Source organism: Chiloscyllium punctatum, chromosome 21, assembly GCF_047496795.1.
Source record: "Chiloscyllium punctatum isolate Juve2018m chromosome 21, sChiPun1.3, whole genome shotgun sequence".
NCBI classification, from domain to species: domain Eukaryota; kingdom Metazoa; phylum Chordata; class Chondrichthyes; order Orectolobiformes; family Hemiscylliidae; genus Chiloscyllium; species Chiloscyllium punctatum.
Window position 1 is genome coordinate 22,572,639 of NC_092759.1, and position 14,510 is coordinate 22,587,148.

Consider the following 14,510-nt stretch of genomic DNA (forward strand, 5'->3'; position numbering starts at 1 on the left):
GGTGGCAGGGTGATTTTCAGGAATAGTGATGGTGAGGGGCTTGGAGGGGAACTTGCAGGGGGTGGGGTTCCCATGTACCTGCTGCCCCTTGTCCTTCTAGATGGAAGTGGCCGTGGGTTTGGAAGGTGCTGCCTGAGGATCTTTGGTGAGTTTCTGCAGTGCATCTTGTAGCTGGTACACACTGCTGTTACTGAGCATCGGTGGGTAAGGGAGGGAGGGGGTGTTTGTGGGTGGGGGGCCAATCCAGCGGGGGCTGCTTTGTCCCTGGATGGTGTTGAGCTTCTTGAGTGTTGTTGGAGCTGCAGCACTCCCTGCTTTGAGAGACCGCTGTCCTGTAGATGAGGATTCAGGTGTGGCTGGCGGGACCCTCCAACCCAGGGTTCACCAGTTTCCTCATTTCCCCACCCCCCATCTTACCCCAGTTCCAACCTTCCAGCTCAGCACAGTCCCCATGACCTGTCCTACCTGCCAATCTCCCTTCCCACTGATCCACTCCACCCTCCGCTCTGACCTATCACCTCCATCCCCACCCCCATTTCTCTCTCCACCCTGGAAGCTTCCTGCCTCTATTCCTGATGAGGGGCTTTTGCCCAAAACGTTGATTTTCCTGCTTCTCAGATGCTCCCTGGCCTGCTGTACTTTTCCAGCACCACTCTGATCTACAAACTGTTGGTATTGACCTGTCCCAGGAGGAGATGATAACCCTCCAATCAGGCCTGAAGCTCATGGCTGCAGGATTGTCTAAGGCAGTGAAAGTCAGCAGTATTTTATTCTGTATCAGACTGGAGATTGTCTGGTGTTATTCTCTAGGTGCTGCTAGAAATATCAGTGCTCTCCTGGACTTTGCCTCATCTGCAAATTTTGAAATTATGCCAACAGTGAATGCAGAGGGAGAATAATAGGGGCATCTTCACAGTAAGTTGTGAAGTGATGGGATTTATTGAACGAGCCAATGAGAAGATGTAGTGGTCCAAGTTGACGGTGAATGCAGGGACAAGCTTGGGATTGTAAACTAATCTGTACAGGACAAAGAAAAGCTGCTGGTGACCCAGTAACAGTCCCTTTTTTAAAAAGTATAAATGTTCAGCCTGGGGCTGTTGAAAGCCTGGCTGTGATTTAATAAACTTTTGTACAAGGGATAAGAGCATTGGAACTGGAGTAGGCCACTCAGTGAGATCATGGCTCATCTGTGGCTGAACTCCATTTAGCTGCCTTTGGCCTAGATCTCTAGTCCTTTGCTGAACAAAACAGATTAACAAATTATATAGCATCCCACTGCCATTCCTGGAGCGTGTATATTAATGCTTCCAAAACATCTCTCCTGAACAGTCTAGTCCAAAATCTCAACCATGCCCCTCTGAAGAATTCCCCTAACCAGTGAAACTGGTTTATTGAGCCTGCCTTTTCCCCAGAATGTTAACCTGTTGTAACCCCTCCCTTTGAAATAATGAACGGAGAGTTTGCTTAAACCTGTACAAGGCACAGCTGGAAGTACTGTCGTGTCCACTGAAGCTCAATCTGCTTACCATACTTCTGCATATTAATAGGGGAGGGAACAGCAATGAAACCACCCAGAGGATAGACAGACAGGTCTGAGTGACACAAGCACTTTATTCACCAACACATCACATCCTGATTACAAAGCGACATCTAGATTTGACTGGAAGCCTTTGCAGGGGAGCCGTAGGACAGGTGGAGAGGAGACAACTGGTGATGGTGGTGGATCAGAGAGAGAGCAGTCTTCAGGAGAGTGGAGTGAGGGGTTATGACGACTGGATGCTGCTCCCTACATCTCCGAGGGAAGCAGATCAGGCTTTCACAGTGGTTTCCGGAAGTTGCGACCAGCAAACTTGGCTTTCTCTCCCAGCTCCTCCTCAATCCTGCACAAAAAAAACCACAAAAAGGAATTTGGTTCATGTTCAACACCTGCAATTCTCAGACTTACCCGCTTCCCCTGCAACCCCTTTCCCCACCAAATTCAGGGTTAGTACACATGACTACCCACAAACACTGACAGAGGCTGTTGCCTGGACTGGGATTGCTTGGTGCAAATCTCATACAAGACTAAAAATAATGTACCCAGATGGTGAAACACCAGCCATTAGTTACAACAAGGATAACGAGAATTCTCCAGGATAGGGAGCAGCAAATAGATGTGGGATGAGATTGAGGGATACAAGATCAAACTCTGATAAGGTCCAGTTATTCCTAGTGCTCTCAGGATTCTCTGCTCCTGGTGTTTGGTATGACCCTCCAAACACCCATCTTCAAAAAGAGGCCCCCATATTACAATGTCTGCAGAATTCTTCCACCTGAGTATTACTCACCTCATCAGCTGGTTGTACTTAGCTAGACGTTCAGAGCGACACGGAGCCCCAGTCTTAATCTAAAAGAGAGGGAAGAGGGAGAGGGGTTACCCAGTGCTTTGCAGAACCAGCCTACACCAGAGAGAAAAAAAGAACCAGCTTCAGAACTCACGAGACAGCCCTCATCCCCCACGAAGGAGGTCACACACTCACCTGGCCAGTGCAGAGACCTACAACCAGGTCAGCAATGAAAGGATCCTCTGTCTCCCCAGAGCGGTGACTCACCATCACTCCCCAGCCATTAGTCTGAGCCAGTTTACAGCTGAAGGAAAGGAAAGGAAAGGGGAGAGAGTTACAGTGTAGATGGAGCTGTAGCCAATCCCATGCTGCACCTGTTCTCACGGTGTTTAAGGATACTGCATTGATTTGGCCACTTTTTAAAAATCTGCAGCTTCCTTTACAGGGTGAGGAGTGAGTGCGCAGAGACAGGCTTTTTAAAAAACAAAATCCAGGGGAATACAGCAGTGAAGCAGACAGTGCTGGCGCTAATACTGTCACCACTCTGCCCAGTGATTACCCACATGCAGAGTTGTGTGCACTCTCCCCTTTCCTGAGAGAGTCTCCAGTTTCAGACAATCCCAAAATAGCAAGGTTTGGAAAGGTCAGCATTCCCTGCCCCACCCTCCTCACTCCCATATGGTTTGTGACATTTGCAGTGGATGCACCCTAACCCCAATTACTATCCTGATTTCTGTAGAGGTTCCTTCTCTGACCAGGGGGTTCAGTGACAGCAGACAGCCATTCAGCCCATCACATCTGTAATGCAATCCCTGAAAGCTATCCATTTAGAACCACCGGCTTTGGCCATGCTCTTTCCCCATGGGACTGTGCCATGTCCCCCAATTCAGAGGTAGACTGAACATAGTCATCAGAGCAACAACAAGCCACCACTTCAGATTGTGCAACGTGCACACATCCCCTTCCCTTCCTCCCCCAACACTCACTGAATGAATAATCACTCACGCCTTGATGGACTCCGAGACCGTTCCAATCTGGTTGACCTTCAGCAAGAGACAGTTGCAAGCTTTCTTATCCACCGCTGTCTGGATGCGTTTGGGGTTTGTGACAGTCAGGTCATCTCCCACAATCTGAATGGACACACTAGAGGTGAACTTGGACCAGTTTTCCCAGTCATCCTGGTCAAAGGGATCTTCAATGGACATAACTAAAAAAGGAGAGGGAGGGAGAGTCAGCACCAGCACCAGCCCAGGGTCTTAGAACAAAGAAAATGTACAGCCCAGGAACAGGCCCTTCGGCCCTCCAAGCCTGAGCCGATTCAAATCCACTGTCCATTCAAACCCACCTACTCCATGCATCTGTCCAGACGCACCTTAAATGAATCTCCCATGCCTGCCTCTACCACCTCTGCTGGCAACGCGTTCCAAACTCCCACCGCCCTCAGTGTGAAGTACTTGCCGTGAGTATCCCCCTCAAACCTTCCACCTCTCACCTTGAAAGCGTGACCTCTCGTTATTGAATCCCTCACCCTGGGAAAAAGCTCGTCTCTATCCACCCTGTCTATACCCTTCATGATTTTGTAAACCTCAATCAGGTCCCCCCTCAATCTCCTTTTTTCTAATGAAAACAATCCTAACCGCTCTTCATAGCCAGCACCTTCCATACCAGGCAACATCCTCACAAACCTTCTCTGCACCCTCTCCAAAGCGTCCACATCCTTTTGATAATGTGGCGACCAGAATTGTACACAGTATTCTAAATGTGGCCGAACCAATGTCTTGTCCAATTTTACCATGACCTGCCAGCTCTTATACTCAGTACCCCGTCCAATAAAGGCAAGCCTACTATATGCCTTCTTGACCACTCTGTACCCTGAAGGTTGCTGCACAGGTGGATAATGGACCTGCACTCCCAGATCTCTCTGCTCAACGTTTCCCAAGGCTCTTCTGTTTACAGTATAGTTCACTCTTGAAGTAGGACTTCCTAAACACCCACCTCCCCATCCTCCCCTTACCAGGGTAGTTATTGATGAAGGATTTATACAGATCGCCCAGCTTCTCCCCAGAGATGTAGCGGCTAGGATCGTCGGGAGACTTGAAATCCAGGTCATATTGTCCTTTGCGGCAGAACTCAGAGGCTGCCACATCCATCCCAATGATAATCTTGTCGGTATAACCGGCCTTCTCAATTGCAGTCTTCAGCAACTCCAGAGCTGCAGAGTGGAAGGAAGGAACAAAGGAGGGTCACAAACCCAAAATGTTAACTGATTGCTCTACCCAGACGCTGCCAGACCTGCTGAGCTTCCCCAGTACTTTTTGTTTCTGATTTACAGCATCCACAGTTCCTTTGGTTTTTAAGAAAATTTAACCCTTTGCTGCACTCTCGGGGTTGGGGGGGTGGGGGGAGCGGAGGAGAGAATTAAATTCATTCAATTGTCACATAACTCAAATGGGTGCAGTGGAGTGAAACGATTACAAGTTGCCACTTCGGTACAAAGATACCTAGGTACAGATTCTTAAATACAAATTCTTAGGAAAAATAAATTAGAAACATGAAGTACTCCAGCATTACAGATCTTTCAGAGTTATAAAAAAAAATCAGTCATTGGGGATGGGAGCAAAGAAAAAGGGGGAGGGGGAGAGCACCTGTATCAGATTTATGATTCCATCTTAAACAGTTCCCTCCATGTGCAGTGAGATCCCAGCTCTCCCCCCCCCTCCGTAAAACAGAACTGAACTCTTTCCCATTGACATTCCAGCTCCCAGCTGTGAGCCTGCCATTTTCTGCGTTTATTTCAGATCCTTGAGCTCTCAGACCATGGTATTTTATCTGAAGGTTGCAGTTCGACGCCCAGCACCTCAGATTCTGTTACTGCTCCTGCAGCTAAAGTTAGGTCTTGACATTTGGAGAGGGCAGCGTGAAACAGAACATGAGCCTCTGAAAGCTAGTCTGGCCACTCATCAGCCCTGTGGCTCTGTCACTTAGCGACAGCACTAAGACAGAATATCCAGCCGGTGTCCTGCTACTCTCTGCAGGAGTTCAGGACTGCTCAGGAAATGTCTTCGAATTCAGATTAACACATTCCCAGGAAGCAGCCCCAATTCAGTGCCCAGTACACAGGCAGCAAGTGATCTGGGTTCATTTTGGTCAAACCCACCCGCGTGGATATTTTTGGGGGGGGGGGGGGGGGGGGGGGGGGGGGAAGAAGATGGTGGGAGTGGGGAGTGGAAGACGAATTTCAGTTGCAGACAGTGTGAATTCTCACTGAGTTGAGGATTGACAACGCTGGGGTCCTCGGTAAATTCCCAAGCCATTCCCAGGGCAGACAGGAGAGGCTGACCTCCTACCAGGGAGGTCAGCGAGGTGGGTAGAGGAAGGGAAGGTTGGTGCGTTGTGTGTGCCTGTTACCTTCATTGTTCTCCAGGATGTTGGGGGCAAATCCTCCCTCATCACCCACATTGGTGGCATCTTTCCCATACTTGGCCTTGATGACGTTCTTCAGGTTGTGGTAGACCTCTGCACCAATCCGCATTGCTTCCTTGAAGGTGGCAGCACCAACGGGCAGAATCATAAACTCCTGCATGGCTAGCTTGTTCCCAGCATGGGAACCCCCATTGATCACATTGAAGGCCTGTAGGGGGAACAAGGGACAGACAGGGTTACAGCGTCCTGGAGGAACAGTGTCCAATGAGATTCAGGTGCATAGCTCTTTAAAATGTCACAAAGAGGATCAGAAAATGGTCAAGGTGGCCAATGAAATGCTGGCCTTGAGGACAGGGTTAGACTCCTTACTTGAGAAAGGATGTCCTGGCACTGGAGCAGTTGCAGAGGAGGTTCACCGGGTTGATTCTAGAGTCAACTGGGTTGGCTTATGAGGAGAGACTGAGTAAATTGGGATTATATTCATTGGAATTTAGAAAAATTAGGGATATCTTATAACACGATCTAAACTGATGAAGGGAAGAGATAAGATCAAAGCAGGAGGCTGTTTCCAGAACTCGGGGGCAGGGCCTCAAACTAAGGGGGGGGGGAGCAGATTTCAGACTGAGCTGAGGAGGAACTCCTTCCCCAAGAGGGTTGGGAATCTGTGGAATTCCCTGCCCCAGGGAAGCAGCTGAGGCTTCATTGTTGAATGTTTTTAAGATAAAGAGAGATGTTTGAACAGTGAAGGAATGAAGGGTTATGGTGCGAGGGCGGGTAGGTGGAGCGAGGTCTACGATCTTATTGAATGGGGGGGGGGGGGGGGGGGGCAGGCTCGAGGGGTCAGACGGCCTAGTCCTGCTGCTGGGTCTTGTGCTTTATGGAGATGGTTGTACAAATCCCTAATTAGACCCCTCTTAGAAACCTATTAGGAAGAACGTTGTGGCCCCAGAGCTGGTTACTCTAAAGGTTTACAAGAAAAATAGCTGGTTTTCTGGGAGGTTATGAGGAGCGATTAGACAAATGAGGCCTGTTTCAAGGGTTAAGAGGTGATCTGAACCAAGTCTTAGCAGGGAAGGACTGTAGGTAAAGATAAACCATTCCCATTGGTTGACAATTCTAGAAGCAGGGGCTTAGTCGTTGGAATTTGGACCAGGCCATTCAGGAAACCTTACAAAGCAGTTCTACAACAGTGGTGGAAATTTCAAACACTTCCTCAAATGGCAGTCAACGCTAATTCAATAGTTAAATTTAATCTAACTTAGACAAATTCCCATGAAACCAAAGTGTTAAGGGATATGGGCCCCACAGCAAACATAGGCCACTGATTGGCCATGATCTTATTGGGTAGCTGAGCGGCTCAAGGGTTCAATGGTGTCCCTATGTTTCCTGCCCCCCTCACCCCCCCCAAGTTAAGACCCCTCCGAATCTAACATGTTTCAATCAAGTCAACCCTTACTCCACTCCAGCAGATAAGAGTTCAGTCTGTCTAACCGGTCTCAAAATAATTCGCCCATTCCCGTTTTTAGTCTGGTAAGCCTTGTCTAACTACTTTCAATATATTTACAACCTTTGCTTAATGAAGGTGATTTATACTGTACACAGTAGCCCAGATTTAGCCACAGTGCCCTTTAGTACCTCACTACTTTTGAATTTAATTTCCTCTTGCAATTCGAGGAACCTTGCTTATCCAAACAGCACGGGTGGGGAGTATGGTGTTGGGATAATTGAATGCCTGATAACAGATCAGCCAAGCATCGGGACCTTCTGATCTTGTTCAGATAAGCTGAACTTTGGATAATCGAGGTTAGTCGATTGCACTAGCTCTCCTAATTACTTCTGCACCTGTGTACTAACCTTTCATGATTTGGTAACAAGGACATCAATTCCCTCTGCATCTCCAAGCTCTGCAATCTCTTAGCACTGACAAGGAGTCCTTTCTATTCTTCCTGCTAAAATGGACAGTTTCCCAGCTGATACTCCTTTTGGTTACTGTCCAAACCTTTTCATATCCAGTTGTATTTTCACGTCCTCTTCACAACTCACTGCAGCCACACTTTGATCAAAATGGCGACTATCACCTGCAGGACATTGCTTTGAGGTGACTGGAGGAAGGTTGAGGGGAAATGTCAGAGGTAGGTTCTTTACCAGAGAGTGGTGGGCACGCAGAGTGCACTACCAGCAGTGGGAGTAGAGTCAGAGACATTCGGGACATTTAAGTGACTCTTGGTTAGGCCCATGAATGATGCTACAATGAAGGTCAGCACAACATCAAGGGCCGAAGGGCCTGTACTATGCTGGACCATTCTAAATATATAAATCTATACCAGTTGGAAAGAGGTGAGAGCTCAGCACAAGTTCGGTATTAGTTATACACAACTCCCTAACTTAGAACAGACCCAACCCTATCCCTAGTAATCACAACTTGAAGCTTAACTTGTCTCTAGCTCCACTTCAGAACTACAAATGCTAAAAGGATTTTTGGTAAATTGGTTGCCTATCATGACTTTATTAATTACTCATTAATTCAAAGATCAATTTCTGGCTTTGGAATGATTTAGTTCATTTACAGTTAAGGTGCACTTTTGGGACTTTCTGAAGTTTGTTCATTGGCATTTCTGATACCTTGTGCCCAATCCCATGCTGCCCGTGACCTAGGAATGTTTGATGGGGACAGTAAGGAACGTTTACTTTAAAGAATAGAGGGGGCATTACTCTGAACTTTACTCCGCTGTCCCTATCCAGGGAATGTCTGAAGATGACGGTGCAGAAGGAGCTTTACTCTGTATCTAATCCCATGCTGTCCTGGTTCTGGGAATGTTTGGTGGGGCATCTCAGTGATATGTCAGTGTGGTTTTAGGAGGAGAGGTGGATAATGCAGGAATTGCAAGCTACTCCCACAGGCAGGGAATAACAGACTCACCGGGACTGGGAGGACAAGATCCTTATTGCCAGCAAGGTCAGCAATATGGCGATACAGTGGCACCCCCTTCTCCTTCGCACCAGCTTTGCAAACTGCCAGGGAGACACCCAGAATGGCATTGGCACCAAACTTAGCTAGAGAGAGAGAGAGAGAGAGAGAGAGATCACCACAGCCCTTTCTGAGCCTAGGCCAGACAAAGTAAAGCAGTTCAGAATGTTTCCCAGGCAAGACCCTCCGACCCACACTCACATTTATTATCTGTTCCATCCAGGTGCAACATCAGCTCATCGATCTTTTCCTGTTCAAGTACATTCACTTTCTGCAAAAGAGTAAGTTGAACATTTGGTGTTCAATACTGCGGATTGTGAAAGTGAGAACTACAGTGTGATATTGGGCTCATTTAGCCTCAGCACCATGAGACAGGGAGCATAAAGCGAGTCAGTGTTCCAAGACCCTGGTTACTTGGATGACTGAGTAAAGATCTGGGTACCAGATCATAGGAAGGATTCGGTAACCCTGGAGGGCAAATCACACGGCTTACAGGAATTATACCTGGACGTTATGAGAACATAATATAAATGAGAATGGTTTTCTCAAGAATTTAGAAGATTAAGGGGTGATCTGATCAATGTCTTCAAGATATTAACAGGAGAAGACAGTAGGTAAATTATTTCTGCTCTTTGGGAATTCTAGAACAAGGACAATTAGGATCAGATTGTTCAGGAGAGATGTTAGGAGGCTCAACACACAAAGGGCAGGAGAATCGGAACTCTTATACAAAATGGCAGCTGATGCTCAATCAGAGATACAGACACTTTTGTTAAGCAAAGATACAAGGGATATTGGCCAAAGGGAGAACAATGGAGTTGGACCACAGATCTGTCAAAGTCTCATTAGTGGTGGAACAGGTTTAAATAGCCTACTCTGAATTAGAGTGGTGCTGGAAAAGCACAGCAGATAAGGCAGCATCTGAGGAGCAGGAGAATCGACGTTTCAGGCAAAAGCCCTTCATCAGGAATACAGGCAGAGAGTCTGAAGTGTGGGGAGATAAGTGAGAGGAGGGTGGGGCTGGGGAGAAGGTGAGTACAATAGGGGAGTGGGGGAGGGGATGAAGGTGATAGGTTGGGGGGGGGGGGGGGGGGGGAAGGTGGGAAAGAGGAGAACTGCTGTGCTCTTCCAGCACCACTAATCCTGAATTTGGTTTCCAGCATCTGCAGTCATTGTTTTTACCTCCTTAAATGGCCTACTGTCCTCATATTCCCACTCAGAGGTTTTACTTTACTGGGGGTGGGTGGGGTGGGGTGGGGTGGGGACACACCTGATCAGTGAGCCCTGGGGTTCAGTGTGCTATCTTCAGCAGATTATAAACTGGGGGGGAACTGCAGGGCAGTGTCAGCCTGGTGTGACTCAGCTGAATCGAGAAGGCTGTGCAAAGAGAACCACGTTTACACTCAGTGGCACATTACCTTCTCAATCAACGCTGGGCCAATGTGTTTATTGATGTTCTCAACAGCCTTCAGTACTCCTGCAAACCGAGAGAAAGAGAAATGAACAGCGAGCAGATGACCCAAAGAGTCGGGCTCTTGTATAGCAGCTGGCTATGACCTTCCATGGGGTCAGCGAGCTGATTTATTCCAACCCTGTGGGGGAGCCCCTTACACTGAATCATCAATTCAAGTCAAGTCAAGCCCAACAAACAGAAGACACTCCCCATTGTGTTACGGAGGAGATAGTGACACTCAAGATGGATTTACAGACAGTAACTCCGAGCGAATACAGCAGCTGGTCCAGACTGCAGAACAAGTGGAATGTGAATGGGGGAGGGGTAGAATTTACACTCAGTTACCGGCAGAAACCAGTCTGGTCATTACTCAGTCAGACACAGGGCTGCAACTAACGATTGCATTATATTTGCACTGGACTGACGAATTGAACTACCAACTGCAGGTTGCAACAAGTGATCACTGCAATGCGGCATTTGGCTAATTTAGCCTCAGCACCCTGGGGATTGGGAATATAAACCATGTCAGGGTAACAAAACCTTGGTTACACTCCAGGTAGAGGGCTGAACAGACCAGAGTACCACAGTTTAGGAAGAATGCATTGGTCTTGGAGGGAGTACAACGTAGGTTTCCAAGAATGAAGGGCCAGCAGTGGCCTCTCAGCACCTGGGACCCACCTCCACCCTCAGGTGACTGTGTGGGGTTTGTACATTCTCCCTGTCTCTGCGTGGGTTTCCTCCCACAGTCCAAAGATGTACAGGTCAGGGTGGATTGGCCATGCTAGATTGCCCCATAGTGTCCAGCGATGCGCAGGTTAGGGGATGAGCCATGGGAAATACAGGTTCACAGGGATGGGGTGGATGTTCTCTGGAGGTTTGGGTGCAGTCTCAGAGGGCCGAATAGAGTCTTCGCACTGTCGGGATTCTATGATTCTGCTCGGCTAAAGGCACCTCAGCAACCCATTCAATTCACACCTGTGTGTGTGAAGGGTCAAAATACTGAACCTCATGGCCCTGGGGGAAAGGGCTTTAAGTGATTCAGATGGTCAGCTTCATAAATCCCAAGCCATCTCAAACACACCACACCTCCCACTTGCTCCAATACTGCAGGGGAGAGCGCGGACTCTGGGGAGAGACAGGGAGCTGTTTCCTTGCTCTGCTCCACCCTCAGCACCTTTTTAACCCCAGGCCAGCTGACTCACCTTTACCCAGGTACCTGGACTTGTCTCCATCACGAAGTTCCAGAGCTTCGTAAATCCCTGTGGAAGCCCCACTCGGTACGGCCGCTCGGAAATGGCCTGAAAGTAGACAGCTCACGATCAGGACAAAGGCTTCATTAATCAGTGGCCAGGTATACAATCACATGATAAAGGACTTTGTTTACATGTCTCACAACTGTCCAGCTCAATGTTACACATGATCTCTCCCCCCCACCCCCCTTCACAAACCAATCACCCACCATTCTGAACCCCCACCCCCCACCATCTGCTACCACACACACACACACCACCTCCCCCACCCCCAAACCTCTCTCCAATCTCAGGCCAGTCAGACTCACCTTTGGCCGTGTAGAGGTCCACTTCAACGGTGGGATTCCCTCTGGAATCCAGGATTTCCCGGGCATGGATCTTCTCAATTGACATTTTGCTGCAACTGAAATTACCCACTGGTTAAAAACATCAAGAGACAGACAGCAAAGATGGAGTCTGGGTTACTGATTACTACCCAAGCACCCCCTGGGAGGTGCATGTGCGACCTTACTCTCCAGGGAGAGGATTAACCTCAGAGCTCCACACGAGGTGCCCAGTGTCACTGACTGGCAGGAAGTGACAAAGGGAGTCAGCGGTCACATGTAGCGAGTCACTTTGTTCAAACTCTTCAAGGCCTGGGACCACTGACTGTTCTTCCCCTTTCCCCTCCCTCCAAACAGGGAATAGATTCAGGAATGAGGTTAAGCAACAGGGTCAGGAGCCTCGAGGGGGAGGGGGGAGGGAAGAGAGGTTGGACTCTCCCAACACAGAGCACGTAGGACAGAGCTGACCCCCAAGAAACATGGTTGCCTCTCTCCATCAGATGAATCCCCCCCCCCCCCCTCTCCTGACAGACAGAGACCCTTTGCCAAGTGGAGAGGGTCAGCAAAACCCTCCAATGCACACCCTCCCCCCAAAGTTCCCATCAAATCAGTGGAGCTGTAGATCACACATCTTAAAATACAGTCTGAGGCTCGTGTACAGAGAGTCATAACTAATATTCCTTTGTTTAAAAGAAGCTAACAGTTTCCTAATTCAGTCTGAGATTGCTGCACCCGGAGAGAATCAGGATGGGACAGGAATAAAGCACTCACAGCCATGACACCCCCCTCCCTCAGATAATACTGCAGCCTCCCTCAGCCAGTGCCCCTTCAGGGGGAGAGAGGATGGAGTGGAGGTGTGAGGGGGGAAGGATTGGGGGGGGGGGGGGAGGGGGAAAGAGGTGGGAGAGGGGAGGGAAGTGGGTGGGCGGGGGGGATGGGGGGGGGAAAGAGGTGGGAGAGGGGAGGGGAAGTGGGTGGGAGAGGGGAGAGGAAGTGGGTGGGAGAGGGGAGAGGGGAGGAGTGGGGTGGGGGGAGGAGTGGGGTGGGGGAGGGGGGAGGAGTGGGGTGGGGGGAGGGGGGAGGAGTGGGGTGGGGGTGGGGGGAGGGGGGAGGAGTGGGGGGGAAGGGAGGTGGGGGAAGGGAGGTGGGGGGAGGGGGGGAGAGGAGAGGGGGGGGAGAGAGGAGAGGGGGGGGGAGAGGAGAGGGGGGGGGGGAGAGGAGAGGGGGGGGGAGAGGAGAGGGGGGGGGAGAGGAGAGGGGGGGGGGAGAGGAGAGGGGGGGGGGAGAGGAGAGGGGGGGGGAGAGGAGAGGGGGGGGGAGAGGAGAGGGGGGGGGAGAGGAGAGGGGGGGGGGAGAGGAGGGGGGGGGGGGGGAGAGGAGAGGGGGGGGGGGGGGAGAGGAGAGGGGGGGGGGGAAGAGGAGAGGGGGGGGGAGAGAGGAGAGGGGGGGGGGAGAGAGGAGAGGGGGGGGGGAGAGAGGAGAGGGGGGGGAGGAAGAGGAGAGGGGGGGGAGGAAGAGGAGAGGGGGGGGAGGAAGAGGAGAGGGGGGGGAGGAAGAGGAGAGGGGGGGGGGGAAGAGGAGAGGGGGGGGGGAAAGAGGAGGGGGGGGGGGAAAGAGGAGGGGGGGGAGGAAGAGGAGAGGGGGGGGGGAGAGAGGAGGGGGGGGGGAGAGGAGAGGGGGGGGGGGGAGAGGAGAGGGGGGGGGAGAGGAGAGGGGGGGGGAGAGGAGAGGGGGGGGAGAGGAGAGGGGGGGGGAGAGGAGAGGGGGGAAGGGAGGAGGGGGAGGGGAGGAGGGGGAGGAGAGGAGGGGGGGGAGGGGGAGGGGGGAGAGGGGGAGGGGGGGGAGGGGGAGGGGGGGGAGGGGGAGAGGGAAGGAGGTGGGGCCCTACCTGCTCTCTCTCTGCCTCTGTCTCTGTCTCAGGCTCCGCGCTCTCTGCTGCGCCGCTACTTCCTGTTCCACCTTTTATAACATCAGCCCCGCCCCTTCCCGCAGGCCCCGCCCCCTCGCTCCAAGGGACTGTCTGCATTTTCCCGTCTCCATCAGGAGCGCAGCAAAAGCAAAGGGAGCTGGGGGGGGGGGAGAGAAAAGGGGGAGGGGGAGAGAGAGAGAAAAGGGGGGGGAGAGAGAGAGAAAAGGGGGGGGGGGGAGAGAGAGAGAAAAGGGGGGGGGGGAGAGAGAGAGAAAAGGGGGGGGGGAGAGAGAGAGAAAAGGGGGGGGGGAGAGAGAGAGAAAAGGGGGGGGAGAGAGAGAGAAAAGGGGGGGAGAGGGAGAGAAAAGGGGGGAGAGGGAGAGAAAGAAAAGGGGGGGAGAGGGAGAGAAAAGGGGGGGAGGGAGAGGGAGAGAAAAGGGGGGGAGGGAGAGGGAGAGAAAAGGGGGGGAGGGAGAGAAAAGGGGGGGAGGGAGAGGGAGAGAAAAGGGGGGGAGGGAGAGAAAAGGGGGGGAGGGAGAGAGAGAGAAAAGGGGGGGAGGGAGAGAGAGAAAAGGGGGGGGGGAGGGAGAGAGAGAAAAGGGGGGGGGGAGGGAGAGAGAGAAAAGGGGGGGGAGAGGGAGAGAGAGAAAAGGGGGGAAGAGGGAGAGAAAAGGGGGGGGGAAGAGGGAGAGAAAAGGGGGGGAAAGGGAGAGAAAAGGGGGGGGGAAGGGAGAGAAAAGGGGGGGGGAAGGGAGAGAAAAGGGGGGGGGAAGGGAGAGAAAAGGGGGGGGAGAGGGAGAGAAAAGGGGGGGGAAGGGAGAGAAAAGGGGGGGGAAGGGAGAGAAAAGGGGGGGGAAGGG

The 14,510-nt window shown here is 51.3% G+C and overlaps 1 protein-coding gene across 1 annotated transcript; it reads right to left on the reverse strand.

Annotated features, from left to right (window-relative positions):
• Positions 1–1,593: 1,593 nt before the first annotated feature.
• Positions 1,594–13,688, reverse strand: LOC140492658 (beta-enolase). Its single transcript, XM_072591695.1, has 12 exons — positions 13,630–13,688; positions 11,727–11,821; positions 11,371–11,466; positions 10,134–10,192; positions 8,917–8,986; positions 8,668–8,801; positions 5,733–5,955; positions 4,339–4,536; positions 3,330–3,531; positions 2,520–2,628; positions 2,328–2,386; positions 1,594–1,880 (listed from the first exon to the last, which is right to left on the reverse strand). Exons 2-12 carry the CDS (start codon positions 11,809–11,811, stop codon positions 1,817–1,819), a joined length of 1,299 nt encoding a protein of 432 aa, XP_072447796.1. The 5' UTR covers positions 11,812–11,821; positions 13,630–13,688; the 3' UTR covers positions 1,594–1,816.
• Positions 13,689–14,510: the final 822 nt, after the last annotated feature.

What these genes read in the sequence shown, in the direction of transcription:
- LOC140492658 (XM_072591695.1), bottom strand. Translation starts at nt 11,811, where the DNA reads ATGTCAATTGAGAAGATCCATGCCCGGGAAATCCTGGATTCCAGAGGG. An exon ending in CATCCTGGAGAACAATGAAG is followed by an intron (nt 4,537 to 5,732) that starts GTAACAGGCACA and finishes TCCACTCTGCAG; the next exon opens with CTCTGGAGTTGCTGAAGACT. An exon ending in AAGTACAACCAGCTGATGAG is followed by an intron (nt 1,881 to 2,327) that starts GTGAGTAATACT and finishes TTTTTTGTGCAG; the next exon opens with GATTGAGGAGGAGCTGGGAG.